This window comes from Perna viridis, chromosome 7, assembly GCF_037379345.1.
Source record: "Perna viridis isolate PV_CMFRI_1.1 ecotype Kerala chromosome 7, ASM3737934v1, whole genome shotgun sequence".
NCBI classification, from domain to species: Eukaryota; Metazoa; Mollusca; class Bivalvia; order Mytilida; family Mytilidae; genus Perna; species Perna viridis.
This window is the reverse complement of record NC_142451.1, coordinates 23,304,226-23,319,655: the sequence shown is the minus strand read 5'-3', so window position 1 is coordinate 23,319,655 and position 15,430 is coordinate 23,304,226. Positions and strand designations below refer to the sequence as shown.

At 35.0% G+C, this 15,430-nt stretch overlaps 3 protein-coding genes across 3 annotated transcripts; all 3 read left to right on the top strand.

Moving 5' to 3' along the window:
• Positions 1-186: 186 nt before the first annotated feature.
• On the top strand, positions 187-2,036 carry LOC148611871 (uncharacterized). The gene has a single exon (XM_088592834.1). The coding sequence runs from the start codon at positions 252-254 to the stop codon at positions 1,758-1,760; it is 1,509 nt and encodes a 502-aa protein (XP_088448960.1). The 5' UTR covers positions 187-251; the 3' UTR covers positions 1,761-2,036.
• Positions 2,037-8,024: 5,988 nt separating this feature from the next.
• Positions 8,025-10,130, top strand: LOC148611870 (uncharacterized). Its single transcript, XM_088592828.1, has one exon. It carries the CDS (start codon positions 8,120-8,122, stop codon positions 9,590-9,592), a length of 1,473 nt encoding a protein of 490 aa, XP_088448954.1. The 5' UTR covers positions 8,025-8,119; the 3' UTR covers positions 9,593-10,130.
• A 496-nt stretch (positions 10,131-10,626) lies between these two features.
• LOC148611869 (uncharacterized) lies at positions 10,627-12,882 on the top strand. Its single transcript, XM_088592833.1, has 2 exons — positions 10,627-11,003; positions 12,252-12,882. Exons 1-2 carry the CDS (start codon positions 10,881-10,883, stop codon positions 12,639-12,641), a joined length of 513 nt encoding a protein of 170 aa, XP_088448959.1. The 5' UTR covers positions 10,627-10,880; the 3' UTR covers positions 12,642-12,882.
• Positions 12,883-15,430: the final 2,548 nt, after the last annotated feature.

The following is a 15,430-nucleotide window of genomic DNA, read 5'->3' as shown; positions in this document are numbered from 1 at the left end:
TGCGCATTTTTGATATCTTGACAGAATACATCTTCTAAAAACACCGATGTTCCAATAAAACATGTTCATGTCAAAGCAAGGAACTGGACGTTATCAGTTTATTATGTATTATGGATTGTTTGTTTAACCAACGTAAAAGGACTTGTTCGATTGCTTTATCAGCTGTATATCAAATCTGGCACGCCCTCATATGATAAAACAAATAGTGGTAGTTCTTCCTTGTTTAGATCGCCATTTTCTTTCTTCAGACCATGTACAGGGAAGAATTTACTAGAAGATGGCACGAGGACCAGTTTCCTCAACCGACGGGAATTCGAAACCATGCGTATCACGGGGGAGATGAACCTTACCGGAAATCGCAGTTTAATGGACGATCAACGGCAAACAACAACTACTTGTCGAACGGAATTCCTTTGCCCGTTCGGACCGAAAGTGGTCTACACGGACCAGCAGTCCGAAGGCACCCGACGTCCTTAGATAATTCCGACACTAACTTTGGTGGTTTGGAAAACATTCGTAAAAGTTATGCCGCATCCGATAACTTTGGAATCGAAAACCGCGGTTATTCTGGATATAATCCAGGAGCATGGAACAGACGTCCATACGATTCTAGTTCTGTTGCAGGAGTTAACAGGGCAGATAGAGCTTATATGTACCGAGGTAAAGCCCCATCCGAGCTAGGGGATCGATTACCCCGATTTGAGCCGCTTCCAACAGAGAGTCATTCCCGCGATGCAGTTAACTCTGTGATTGAGCACGGTAATGTTCCATCTTGGGTGAAATCATTAGGACCGGACGAGGAATATGCCGAACCGGATAAAAGTCGACGTGGTTCAGATGCAAATAACGGTTCAAAAAGTGACTTAGTAAAAAACGAAATGTCGACGAGTTATTTTATTGCGATTCGAATAATAATCATTTGCTTAGCTGTTTGGGATCTTGTGAACGATTGGTTGTTGACAAGTACAGGACCGTTATCTTTATTCGGTGGGGACAATGACCATAGGGAATGTACATCAAACAATTACACTCTGAATAATACATTCAAAGTGTGGAACTACACTGACATTCCAGGCACCCGTATGTGCTCTAACACTAATAACATATGGACTCTAACGGCTGTTTTCTCGCTTCTTGGTTCCCTTTTAACCATTTTGCAAGTGATAAACATGGTAATGGAAATAGTAAAGAAGCGCCGTCCATACTTTTTCCAGATTCTTCAAGGACACAGTGAATTATGCTTCATTATGGTCTTCGAAGAACTTCCACAATGTATTCTATTCTCCGTTTTCTTAGTTTACTGTAACTGCGGTTCGGACACTAATTTTACGCAAAAACCTATCTATCTGTATTCACTGATGGCATCAATAAGCGCCTGTTTTTCTGCAACACTGCGATTCGTTTCGAGTTTTGACACTGTAGCAGGAGAAAACGGATGTTGTAACACGTGGTGGCGATTTTGCTGTTGTCGCAATACAAAATACTTTTGTCGACTTAATCCAAAGGAGTGTTGTTGTACATGTGATATGCCGTGCCCTCTTTGTTGCTGCACTCTCGGGTGTAAAATGTGTAAATACACACCCAAAACGTGGTGTACATCACTTCTAAAGGCATTTTCGTGTTTTTGTGGATGCTGTGCTTCCGAAAAAGATTATTATGGACTCAAAATTATGAATCTGTTCTCTATATTTATTCTTTGGGTCTGCCTTGCTTTTCAAATTGTTATTTTCTACAGCATGCCGACATCATTCTTAAAATAAATCAAGTTGACCCAGGAACAATATCAGTAGTGAACCAGAGTTTTCATAGATAGAATAGAACGAATTTGCATAATATGTACACATATTGTGTACAAACATTTTGTACTGTTTAGTTCTAATCATGTTGTCTTGCCAAAATATTCCATTATGCTTGTATATAAAAGTGTATATGTTGTTTTTTTTTTCAGAAAAAGAGAGTTATATTAAACAAATGCACATTGCAATCAAATCTTTATTATGATATTAATCGAGATGCATAAAGTATCATTACATGAATTGACCAATCGAATGAATTTAAATGGAAAATATAAATCCGTCTTCGGACCATATCATACAAAAGACATTTCATTGTCTTAAACAAATCCCCTGCTGCAAAATGTAGACGTACACTATAGATGTAAATGTAAATTGCCTATCTACATGTATTTGCATTAAAAGTGCATACAATTTTCTGCTCTGTATGCGCATAAATTCAACTGCATAAATCACAATGACTTTATGTATCGTTATTAACCATCTACCCAAAATACGTTAAAATACTTCAAAAACTGAACAATTGATATGAATTCAAACCGGGCTTCTATATGGGGCCAATATGAAAAAAGATGGCCAATATGGATCAAACCAGGGCGAATACGGCATCATAACTTCCGGTCGTTGGACACCGCCATTTTGAGTTAGAATTGGATTTAATGAACTGTGATCACCAGGACTAAAAGCTGCAGAAACAAAAAAAAATCTTCCATTTTATACAAAAAGGATATTTAAGACTGGTTAATGCAAATAAATCTTGGTAAAACACGAAAACAACTGTTCTACAAATCATCTAGTTGAATTGGTTAATAAAATTGTCAATGAATATAGTGTAATTTCATATTGGCCCTGTTATAGGTTTCGGTCAATCATACTGGCCTCGACAGCCGTATTGGGCCTCGGCGATGCCTCGGGACCAATACGACCGCCTCGACCAATTAATATGACAGAACTCAAACCTATAACAGGGCCAATATGAAATTTCATATTTATTAACACATATTATTACACTTTATTTAAGAGCAATTTACAGCTAAGGTTTTGAAATACTCATTACTGCAAGACAAAATTAAAGTTGTTTCTTCAAAAGTTTATTCCCGTCTACGGTGACAGTTTTATTGCCTCTGTATAGTGTAAATAGTAAGGTAACAACATATGAACAAGAAATGTACGGTACCGATCACCAAATACGGACCAAGTGAAAAAAAAAACGTTAAACGACCAACTCGTAAGTGCAATACCCCACAACCTCCTGCGAAGGAAAATAAAGCACAACTTGCCCAGTACAAATAAATTAAAACAACCATTTACATATACACGTATGTATTACACATCTACCCTACAACCTCCTGCAAAATACAGAATCATAAAACAACCGACTCCCAGTACAATAGCAAACAACCTTTTCCACACATCAACACCTCGTAACGTGCGAAATCAACCTCACCACCCACAATCTTCTGAGACTTCAACGTCTGTCTCCATCCTCTAAGTACATTACTAAAAACTAAAAAAAAAACATCTACTAAGTACAAACTTGTACAACAATCTCCTGCCTAATTCAAAAGGCCTACAAGAAACACCTCCTATTTTATAAGTACTAATTCACTAAGCAACCTTTTACCAATCAAAATCCAACATCTAAAAATCCTTTTTACATTATAACGTGACAAATTCAAAAGGCATACAAGAAACACCTCCTAATTTATAAGTACTAATTCACTAAGCAACCTTTTACCAATCAAAATCCAACATCAAAAAATCCTTTTTACATTATAACGTGACAAATTCAAAAGGCATACAAGAAACGCCTCCTAATTTATAAGTACTAATTCACTAAGCAACCTTTTACCAATCAAAATCCAACATAAAAAAACTCCTTTTTACATTATAACATGACAAATTCAAAAGGCCTACAAGAAACACCTTCTAATTTATAAGTACTAATTCACTAAGCAACCTTTTACCAATCAAAAACCTATATAAAAAAACTCCTTTTTACATTATAACATGACAAATTCAAAAGGCCTACAAGAAACGCCTCCTAATTTATAAGTACTAATTCACTAAGCCACCTTTTACCAATCAAAATCCTACATAAAAAACTCCTTTTTACATTATAACATGACAAATTCTTGTTAAGTACAAACAATGTAAACAACCATATCTATATACTCATTTCAAATCACACTACAACCTCCCCCAAAATACAAATCACAAAATTGTAAAACAAGTAACTCCTAAGTGTAATACCATACAAAAAACCTCTTTCCAATTAAAACGTGCGAAATGCAACCATATCATATATACAATGCCACACAGATTTAAACTATGCATCCCTTATTGTAAATCTATCTTGAAATTCACTACAATTTCCTGCCAATTACTAAACGACTATATCTTCCAAATACAGTATTACTAGTAAGTACCTCTGGTCAAGTATGAACATTATGAAACAACCATTTTCAAGTAAGAATTTAAACAATAACTTCTTACCAAGTAAACAAAAACATGTAAGATACCCATCTCTGAACCGCTGGATAGACTTTTGCTATTATACAAAAACTATTAACAATGTCCCAATAACAAAACCACACAACACCAATACCGCAAAATTACAAACCCACATGTCAACCCCATATAAAGTGAAACAAAAAGACACAACAAAGAATATAAAAAAACAACATAAAACGTACAAAACAACAAAAAGTAAATGAGCAACTCGGACTCGGCTAAATCTGGAAGCATAGACCAATGTCCTCTGCTTCACTAGAAACACCCGTCAAACTACTCATAAAAAGTCAAGGCCGGGATACATGAGAAAGGAAAGAAAAACTATGACACGTTGAACAAATCAATTCTCATATGGTGCAGATGGATACACCGTAACAATCCACGAGTTCATGATGACGACCACAAAACTCCTGATGACTTCAATCTTTTAGCAACATAACCCTGTTCCAGAAGTCTCATTGTAAGAAGTCTAGCGCGATACAAAAAGTCATCAAAGAATATAATAAAGAATAAAGAATAAAGAAGACCACAACTTGAAAGAGTAATCAAGGGAACCAAGGTTATAGCGGTAATCAAAAGAATGTAATCCAGGGACAAAGACCAGACATGGAAAACAGACATACACAACAAAGAACATAAAGTAACTAAAATCATACAAACAAAGTAACAAAAGTAAATGAGCAACTCGGACTCCACTAAAAACTGGGAGCATGGACCAGGCGCACCGGTAGAGTAAGCGTCCTCTGCTTTTCTAGAAACACCCGCCGAGTTGCTCATAAAAAGTCAAGTCCGGGGTAGACAAACGACGAAAGGAAAACTATGACCCGTTGAAAAAAATCAGTTTTCATGGTGCTGATGGATACACCATAACAATCCACGAGTTCATGATGACGACCATGAAATGTTGGTATCGTTATGACACTAACTTGTGTTGTAACGAATATATTATGACAACAATCTTCAACTAGATGAATAAAGAACCGCAGCACAACAGTACTAACAAAGTTAATTAATTAACAATGATATGCCAAGTTTGAAAACATAAAAAAATACTAGTACTTACAAAACGTTCAGAAAAAACGGTAGTGTGCAAAGTAAAAAAGCGTGGGAAACATTCCACCATCTAAGAATAGTGAAGCAGCAAAAAACAAAAACAAAAACAGCCTACAAGGTTAGAATAAATAATCGCCCAAGTGAAGACAATAATAAATACAGAAAAGAATTGTAAAGTAGTAGATGCGTAATAAATCGCCGTGGGTTGGACACTCGTGTGGCAAGTAAATGGGAGCAACTAATTATGATAAGCCACCGTTAAAAAGCCAGAGTAAAACATTTTATGCACAACACTTCATAAAATTTCATCAAAAAAAAAGCAGACCAATAGACTTTCAAAAGATTTACAGCGAGACATTTACATTTAATGCGGGTTCATTAATATGGAACCTAAACATGTGCAAACATTATAAGTCCTCCATATCATCAGCTGACTAAGGTTAACAAAAGAAATTTTGCATTTTGTGTCATGAAAAACTGTTCAAAATAGATCATGTAATGATTTCAGTAATAACGCAATTCTGTATGATTTCTAGAAATAAGCGATTTTTTTCCAGGTCAATAGTAACTGACAAAAAGCGTTTAATAAAGTTAATGTAATTTCATCAAAGCTAAGTATTCACCAGTGTGTACTTTTTATTTCAATTTGTGATCCGGAATAGTATTGGAATTATTTTGTACCTTATATTGACGTCATTTTCCTTCATGCGGTGCCATCGAGAAATGTTTATTTGGAAAGAAATTCCGCTAATGTACAAGACCCTCAACTAGTCAGGTACAACCTACTCAGTCTCATATCCAGACTTTCCAAAATCCTACAACTGGATAGTTGTTCATGGCCCGGTGGCCAACATTACGAAAAACGAAAATATGTTGCTTTATGACGCTTAACTCAGCATTAGGAGCCAGACTTCAAACACAACTTCTTCAATATAACCCAACATAGCATCCATATCAACTAACACAAGAGGACAAGATACCCTAGAAACCCATAATAATGTAAATGCAGCCATCCCCAGTGAGATGGCAGTAGCTTCAACCAGTGGCGGAGTTTCTGTAGCTTCAACAAGTGGCGGAGTTTCTGTAGCTTCAACAAGTGGCTGTATTTTAAATGGTACGGTTCATGTATGTGATAAGTATAGGTAGAATAGAGACCCATTTTTAAACTTCAGAGTTTCTCTTTTTATAGTAATGCCTAAAAACCTAGTCCGGAATACCGTGTTTTCCTCATAAACTAGAGTTCTAAAACTGACCATTTGAAAAACGCAGTATACACTTGTCTTTGACAAAAAATCAAGCAGAAATCAATATTTGCCTGGTACGATGGTTAAGGTCGTATTAAGTAGCACTCCAGCTAAGAATCATGCAAACTGTGATACATGGTTGGAAAGCCTATGTATTTATATTTTTGATGTTTTGTTTAAAATGCTTTAGTAAACAGAAATTAACATTTAGTTTTTCATATAACCCGTGCTCATAGGAGATAAAAAATTGCATATAATGCACTGTAGAATTCGAAAGTAAGGGAGGTAACTCTGTAAATGACACTAAAATACATTAGAATCTATTGGATTTTCAATGTTGATTACCTCGTAAGATCAGGCAGATTTGAATGAATAATTACGCATTTCATAATATAGACCTATAAAACAACTTAATTACAAAAATAAAAATATGTAGCCTTTTTTGGGTGTATCACATTTTTCAGATTTTGCATGATTCTTACAAAGACAGCTACTTAATATTCGGTCTTCAAGAGATAACGATTCAATCAAACAAATCTGTAATTCATTTCAATGATTGTCATAAATGGCATACACGTTTCAATTTAACTACGCCCTCCATAAATTACTGCATTTTTTCCTTCGCTAGTTCACATTCGGTCGAGCTTTTTTATTAAGCAAATAACTAAGGACTTCACTTTTATTTTTGCGTTTTAAATTCATATGAAAAGTTCATATCAAAAGAAAAACCTATCCCCACACTGGCTTCGAAATTAATCACTTTAGGGATTCAGCGATGGAGATATTTTTTGTTATGACCAAAAAACATCTCCAGCGCCGAATCCCAAAAGGAATAAGCTTCTAAATGTAGCTGAAGACGGAATAGAACTAATCTTGGCGTACACATTAGCGTCATATTCGCGCACCATGATTTCATCAGTTTAGGTTAATAGAGATTGCTGTGTCCTGGGTGTGGGTATGAATGAGTCAACGTAGACCCACTTATTTGGCGAGATTCGACAAGTCTCCTATATTTTACGCCGGATCATATAAAACATTTTACTATTCTGCTATACCCAAGGAAGTGGTGATATACCATCTTATGCCTACCATCAGTGGCCAGTTATAGCAGTTTGAGCTATATTAAATAAAATGTTAATTTGTTTCACTTCTCTGATTTTGTTCCAGAGGGTGAGGGTATGGTGTATTGCGGGTACGTGAACTTGATTTCGCATGATGAACATTTTGGGCTCTTCCTGGATATAATTAAAATTGGTATTTCGGTAAGTCTTGTCAGACCCCGTAACAATTTGCATTTGTGACCGTTTTTCTCCTTGCTTTTATATGTTATGTTACAAAAAGCTTTGGTCTTGAATTAATAAATTAAATAATTGTAATATCACTCAATCGTTACGGTCAATGCACATCCATGTAAATCAACAAAGGCATACTAAAATGCGTTGAAAACAACATTTTGTCATTAACCAGGAAGATATATTATAAGATATTTATAATTATTGGAGAAATATTTGTCAAATGGAGGCGAAAGATAAATATATTCTACGGAAGATGCACAGAAAGTTTGTTGCTGATTTGGATCCAATCTACATAATGGACTTTTTGTATGAAATCGGAATCTTCGATGAACAGGAATGTCAGTATCTTAGTGAAATGCAATTTCGTGGTGACAGAGCAAGGTGCTTCATGTTTCTCATTCAACACAATTCAGAGTTTACAATGGAAATATTCCATCAAGCTCTGAAACAAAATGGATATGGATTTCTCTCTGAACTTTTGAAGCAGGAGTCTAGGTCGGTCCCAGTTCAACGTAAGGCAGAATACTTCAGTCGTTTTAGAAGGGAATTGGTTGTGTACAGGCACTACTTAAAACGACTTAGTCATATTGGAGACCATGAAACATTCGAAAATGAGTTCTATACAGCAAAGAACAATTGGACAAAGCTCAAAACCAGCGGTCTGTCACAAAAGCGTTACAAAGCCGCAGATACGTATTTCTTTGCCTTAGACGCGTGGTGTGAATATCGTAGAGTTATATATGATAAATCTCTAGTATATTCAGACGTATTTGATGAAATGGAGAACTTAAAGTCATACCTGTCCGAAGAAAACTTACCGGAAATGATGCGATTGGTGCGTTACGGTTCAGCAGTTCTTATGACCAATAACGACGAAATTGACGTAGCTTTACAATACGTAGGTGATGCAAAAAGTAAATTTGATTTGATTCATGCGTGTATAGAAACGGGGACAGTACTATACATTGAATATAACATGCTATGTCAAAAATATGCTAAAACGTTACTTCCGCAGTTGAAAGACCGACTAATTTCTATAGCTAAACATGCAGTTGAACATTTTTCGTTGGAAGTTGAATCAGACGAAACCGTGTATCTTGATTTCAGACGTATGGTACAATTAAAACTTTCGCATCTCTATTTAGGTATAGGAATGTTTGGTATTTACCTAAATGTTACAATTTCTAAGAATGATACAAAAATAGCCTCCCAATTGCTCAATTCAGTGCGAAAGAATGGCAAGGAATGGCAAAGAATGGAAACACGCTGGAAATGGTCCTATTACATGGCAAAAGGCAGACTTCACGGTCTATTGGGCCAACTAAACAAGGCAATGAAACATACTAAACAAGCTTTAGCGTTTGCGAAAAATGGGGGTTATTCTAGAGAAATAGTGGGTGCTAGTGACGCCCTCCGTTTTTATGAAAGACAGCGTAAATGTGAAGAAAAAGTAACTGTCTTAGACCATGCTGGGGATGCGGATCGAGGCGAAATTTCTACCACAACGATAATAGAAACTCTGGACACTATTGTTGACAATACTTTTTGTTTGGTAGAAGAATATGAAAGTGTATTACAACATTATAAAACTACCCTTGTCAAACTTAGAAACCGAATAAGAAAACTAAAATGTGATACACTTTTACGTCACCCTTATACGGTCATTTACACAAGAAAATGTCATAAACAATAAGAATCTGTTATATTCAGCCTTTCGTCATCGTTTGATTATGTGTTTATCTTATATGGTTAGTTGATATGGAATCATTTATTTACACATGTAAGAATTTGAAGAACATAATTTGATTGCTTGAAATGAACTTCCTATCTAACAGATGTCTCATGTCAAGATTAACAAACCGCCGACGCTGATCGGGATGCATAAAATTTCAATGCTTCAGATGTCGCTGGCGGAACAAGACATACTTTCAATTCTGGAGCAAATGATATCACTCCTCTTTCTATAAGATTTCTGGCGGGTGTAAAATTTGGCGATCTTTTGACAAAAAGGTATACGAAATTTAATATTTTGCATTTCTTATTTTTGCAGATTTTTAGAGGTGCGCAAAATACTTATACCCAGAGTTAAAATCTCCCCTAATTTATTGTAGCGTTTTTAAACAGACCGCTGAGATATGCCAAAATTAGCACCCGCAAAAATACCTACTATATATGGTATTGAAAGATTCTGTCTAATTTCAAACGTTTATGAAATAAAATTGGATACTCTACTTTGCCACTGTGCTATCTTCAAACCCTACTGTTATTTACCGAGAAACGGGAATTTGTTTTTATTTAAAAAAGAAATGGAAACCTCGTTTGAAACTGCACAAACGTGTTTGATTACCCGCGTGTCTGTTAAAGGTATAACATTTTGCATTACTTTTATTGGCTTTAAAAATAGGAGTTATTTCCCTTCTAATAGTAAACATTTTGGTAGGTCCACCTCTTATCACAGGAACACCACCTTAACCTATAATATTAAAAAAATGTTTAGCTTAGAGCCAAACTAAACACAACCAAAGATGTTGACTGATAAGTGCAGCTGCAATTTGTATTGTAAGAATTTTAGCTCCTTGTTCAGAAAATTTAAGCCATCTCAAAATGTCACTACAAGACCGCGAGGGGTGCTACTATGACTATATGAGAATTTACAAAGAAACAACCAAACTATGTCAACATGTATTTAAATTTTGTTTTATTAATGCATATTACAATGGAGTATTAGCAAAAATATATGTATTAAATTGACCCATGGTAAACCTTAAAGAGCATTGTAACATCGAAATCTCTAAGTGTTAATCTTCTGACAAATCCGTTAATCTGATTGGCTTTACTGTATTCAAGTTTTAATTGTATTTGTTGGCGAGTCAGTTATTCAATTGAATTTATAGGTTCTATGGTCGTATTTAACGAGAACCTGAAACAAACAATGTAAAATGGCCGTTTATTTTATGGAATAATTATACGAAAGTTTCATCATGCCTACGAGTTCGTCTGCCAGTTCGCTCTCTATGAGCTGGCGTACCGACAGTCCAGCAAGTGGTTCGGCGTCGATCGATCTCACTCGCAAATCATCGTCGTCCCCAAGCAAACCAGGAAAGGTGAGTTTACTTGTGATTTTTTTACTCTAAAAACAGACGAAATATTTTTATATAAACCATGTTTCAATGAGAATATATGCGTTTTTGATAGAACTTTCTAAGACTGTCTGTTTCTAATTATAATTGTGAAAAATCAAACACACCGTTTTATTCAACAAATCCTGTTTTTAGTAACTTGAAACTTTCTATACCTTCTCAACCATCCAATTTTAAACAGAAAAAAAAGTCATTAAAATACTTTGTATGTAAATACGATTGGTCGTGGATCAAGACGAGGACATTAATTCATAGAAATAAACAAATATCTACAATAAATAACAAATCAAACGTTACAACTTCACTTTATTCGTCCCTTTTGAGTGACAGTAGTTTCAACGCCAGAAAAAAATAGTGGGAATTTACATCTGCCATAATAAAAACAGATTCACAAAACGAATTCTAGGCTTGTTATCATATACTTGTTAACAGATATTTGGACAAATTTATGTGTTCTTCGCGCGAATGGTACAGCGGAAAAAAAACATAACCAAGTTCACACTGGAGTAGTAAAGTTCTTGATAAATGAATTGTGCGACTGCACTCTTATTTTCACATGCACATTAAAATCAAAACTTCCGTATTCGTTCAATGAACGTATGCATAATCAATGAACTTCATCGTTTTAATATCAAAATAAGGTCTGATGATAATGTTTCTGCGGTTAATGCCGAGTGTTACTCAAAAGATCAGGTCTTAGCTTAGTGATTCCTGTGCGACTAGTTATTTGACAAAGATTCGCGGATTTACATTTGATAACTTCAAGTACGTTTCCGAATAAGTTAATTCACAAATGTTTTTTTATAAAAAGATGGAAGAAAAAAAAAATAACTCTCCAAATCGCATTCCTCGGGAAATATACAAAAACTTCCCTGTACACCAAAAAAGAATCCCACGGATTTCGTCATTAAATTTTTAGTACTAAATATTACAAAACAAAGAGAAATGAAGAGGACCCTTAACCCATGGAACTGATAAATAAAGCCCCGTTTTTAGTTCAATCTAGGTTAAACATTTAGTTTGAGTTTTATGTCTGTAACATGTATTTCATTTGGCTCGTATGTCTTGTACTGTGACTCCTTATCCGTTTTCTTTACTTTGTATTAACCCTTTGGTTAATTTAACTGATAGCATTGTAAGCTATAAATATGTTTTTCAAAATGTTTTCTTTACAAATCTTCTTCAAGCAATTAAGGAATACCTGTTTTGTAGATAACTGTAGCTCCTGCTGACAACATGGGTATGAAATTTCCATCATGGAGAGAGCCAAAACCTTTGCGGCAATCCCGACCAAACACTGCAATAGATAGTTGTACGACCAGCCCTCCACCCCCGTTTATCAGACCTCACGTATACGTTCCAAAGGAGAAAAATCTTCTGTATAGACTCTCTAAACCCACCACTGCTACCAAACTAAAGACTATTGAATTTAATAGGAGGATAAACTTCATTGACAGTATAAAATATTTTTCATGGAATAACATGAAACTTTATCAAGATCAGACAAGAATGTTTTACACTAGAAATGGAGGCTTAAGGGGCGCTGCAAAGTCTGCCCCAAATTCAAGGACAATTGCCCCTGTACCGCGTAAGGCGTGGTAGATTATGAATGTTTCACAGTAAACCCCGGGCTTAGGCAATTAACATTTCATCTCACTTCTAAAATATAAGGATTTAAGGCAAAAGTTTCGCAGAAACTGTAAAAAAATATGTGACTCACGATAGTGGATAATGACGATCGTTTCTTAAAACTTGAACTGGCTTCAATATATAATTCATGTAAATTTGATGTCAAAAGAAAAAAAAAGAAAAAATATATATATTGAAAAAGAGGACTATATTATATATGTATATATTAATTTGTATTTCGAGTTCTAATTATTAGAATATGAAATGACAAACTAAATGTTTTTAACCGGCAATACCTAGTAATTCAAAAAAAAGTTAAAAACATGCACACGAAACAAGCAAAATTCTTATAAAAAAGAGGAAATCTAGCATTGAACATAGGCTCATATTGACCATAGGACATAATCCAAATGGTTCTTATTTAAAAAAAAAATAGTTTTGCCAAAAAAAACCAAACCAAAACAGCAGTTACTATCCTTGCACTATTTTTTTTTTCAATTTTACCTTACTGCAAAGGATTAAATAAAGAAAAATAAAATAACACCGACACTACATCTGTAAAAAATAATGACATAACCCCAATGAAATTAATGTTGATAGAAGAATGACTTTCACCATAGCAGTTCTATTATTAAATATATCGTTTTATTAAAATTGCATGCTTACAAGATTATTGAACCCCTACAAATCATGAAGTGACTTAATCTCTCCCAGGCTGTCAAAGAAAAGGGCAACATTCAGTTGATATGTTTGAAAACCATTTGTATGTTATCAGAGTTTGGTTATAAGAGGTAATTAAATAAAATGTATGGCTATGTAAACAATGCCATCTTTTATTATTTTTGACATGTTTTAATTCTTAAAATTAAATAAATGCAATACTTGGTCTTAATTTTTAATATCGCTGTTCAACACAAAGAAGGTAAGTCGATTTTTTTTCAGAAGTTGAAAACATAGATAGAATAGTGAATGTTTTTGACTCATTTTGATTTCTAGCTTGATATATATTGGCACCTTCCACTCAAAATTCACGACTTTTTGAAACTCATGGCTAGGATTTACATAATGTTTATTGTAGTTGGTTCTTATTTATTGTTCATATCTTCTGTACTGTGTTAACTACTGGTTTTACTGATTTTGACTGGTGGCAATTTGGTGCTGCCATTTGTGTTGAAAAATACCGGAAATGAATGCCCTCCATTTTGAAAGGTAATTTACGTTTGTCTTTAAAATAAAAATGTATGTATTTTGAAAAAAAAATCTTTTTTTTTTGGTGCTAAATATGCCAATTATATCTCTCTTAACCCGTGTTTTACCCCTTCAGTATTCTATCGGTTATGATAAGAGTCTAAAAATTCAAAGAAGGTTCACTTTATAAATTGACACTCATGCCATGATTCCAAGCTTTAGTGCAGTTAGAATTGTTCGTATATTTAAAGATCCATATTTCATGTTTCCATTTGCTATATGTTCAAATGTCACTTTCTGAATCCCTCGATTTCCTTTTTATTCATTTATTTCAAGTATACTATCATCCAAACAACGACATGTTGACAGCTTTTGTTGATATGGTATGGAAGATTAATATGATTGTTTTAGTTCAACAATTAATTTTAATTGTGATATCAAAGATATGAACACGTAGTCATCATGCAACTTAGTGCTGTAATGTAACCGGCGCTAGATGATCATATTAGTACGTTCACTCGAACCTGTCTTAGCGACCATTTAGTTATATTCTAAAAGACTGTATTGCCCCGTGCAGGTCCGGGTGTTAAAAGAATAGGCCTGCAGCTGCGCTAAGCTTGTCGTATAAGGCGACTAAATAGTACTCAGAAACCTAGCCGGGGGCTAGGCGCTCTGCCCACAGAGCAACTGGGATGTGTGCCCCAGGTGGTGGAATGGGGTACCCCTGGCATGTTACATGCTGGGGTTGTCAGGCTATAATACGGAAAACCTGACCGCAAACCATAGTGGTGCACCGTGTTGGGAAGATTGCCACGTTCCTCGCACGTTAAAGAACCCTGCTGTGGTATTCGATAGGAGTAGGAACCTTTGCGCTCCGCCACAGGAGGCTAAATTGCCCGACCTTACCCATCCCCCCTTTTTCCAGTGGCAATCGAAGTTTGTCGACCCTATTGTCCTTGTGTCCCATCCTTTTTTTTTCATTTCATGTTCATTTTATCATCCATTTCATGTTCATCGTCTGAATATAGCTGAAATATTGCTGCTCGGACGTTAAACCCCAACAAACAAACAAACAAACAAAAAGACTGTATTAAAATATCCCTATGTAGGGCATCCTATGTAGAATTACACTGCATACATAGATGTCTCATCCATTTTTTCTGTGGGAATTCATATTGCAAGTATATAAGTTTTATTTCGTGGTGTATTGTTAATCTTGTTTTTAGTTTTTATAAGTATCTTATTCTGCATTGTGTATTTGGATTGTCCCTTTTTTCCGTCCACACTTTAGGTCAATTACTTGGAGTTTAATGTCTCTCTGTTGCCCTTCTGTCTTTTATATTTGATATTTTTATGATTTGATATGATATCCGTGTTTTGTCCGTTACTGCTTTCACATATTCAATTGACCGAAAAGAATTAATAATGTACAATGGTTTATACTAAACCTATACACAGTTTTCAAATTCGAATTAAGATTGTAGAAAATTCTTCATCTTGTACGAAAGCCTTCCTTGTAAATAACATGTAAGAGTATTGGATATATTCGTTATGATGTGTTAAATTATTGGTTA

Bases quoted from the DNA above. Each gene is read 5' to 3' on its own strand.
- LOC148611871 (XM_088592834.1), top strand. From the start codon at position 252: ATGTACAGGGAAGAATTTACTAGAAGATGGCACGAGGACCAGTTTCCT.
- LOC148611870 (XM_088592828.1), top strand. From the start codon at position 8,120: ATGGAGGCGAAAGATAAATATATTCTACGGAAGATGCACAGAAAGTTT.
- LOC148611869 (XM_088592833.1), top strand. From the start codon at position 10,881: ATGCCTACGAGTTCGTCTGCCAGTTCGCTCTCTATGAGCTGGCGTACC. The intron at 11,004-12,251 runs GTGAGTTTACTT...CCTGTTTTGTAG, and splicing joins CCCCAAGCAAACCAGGAAAG to ATAACTGTAGCTCCTGCTGA.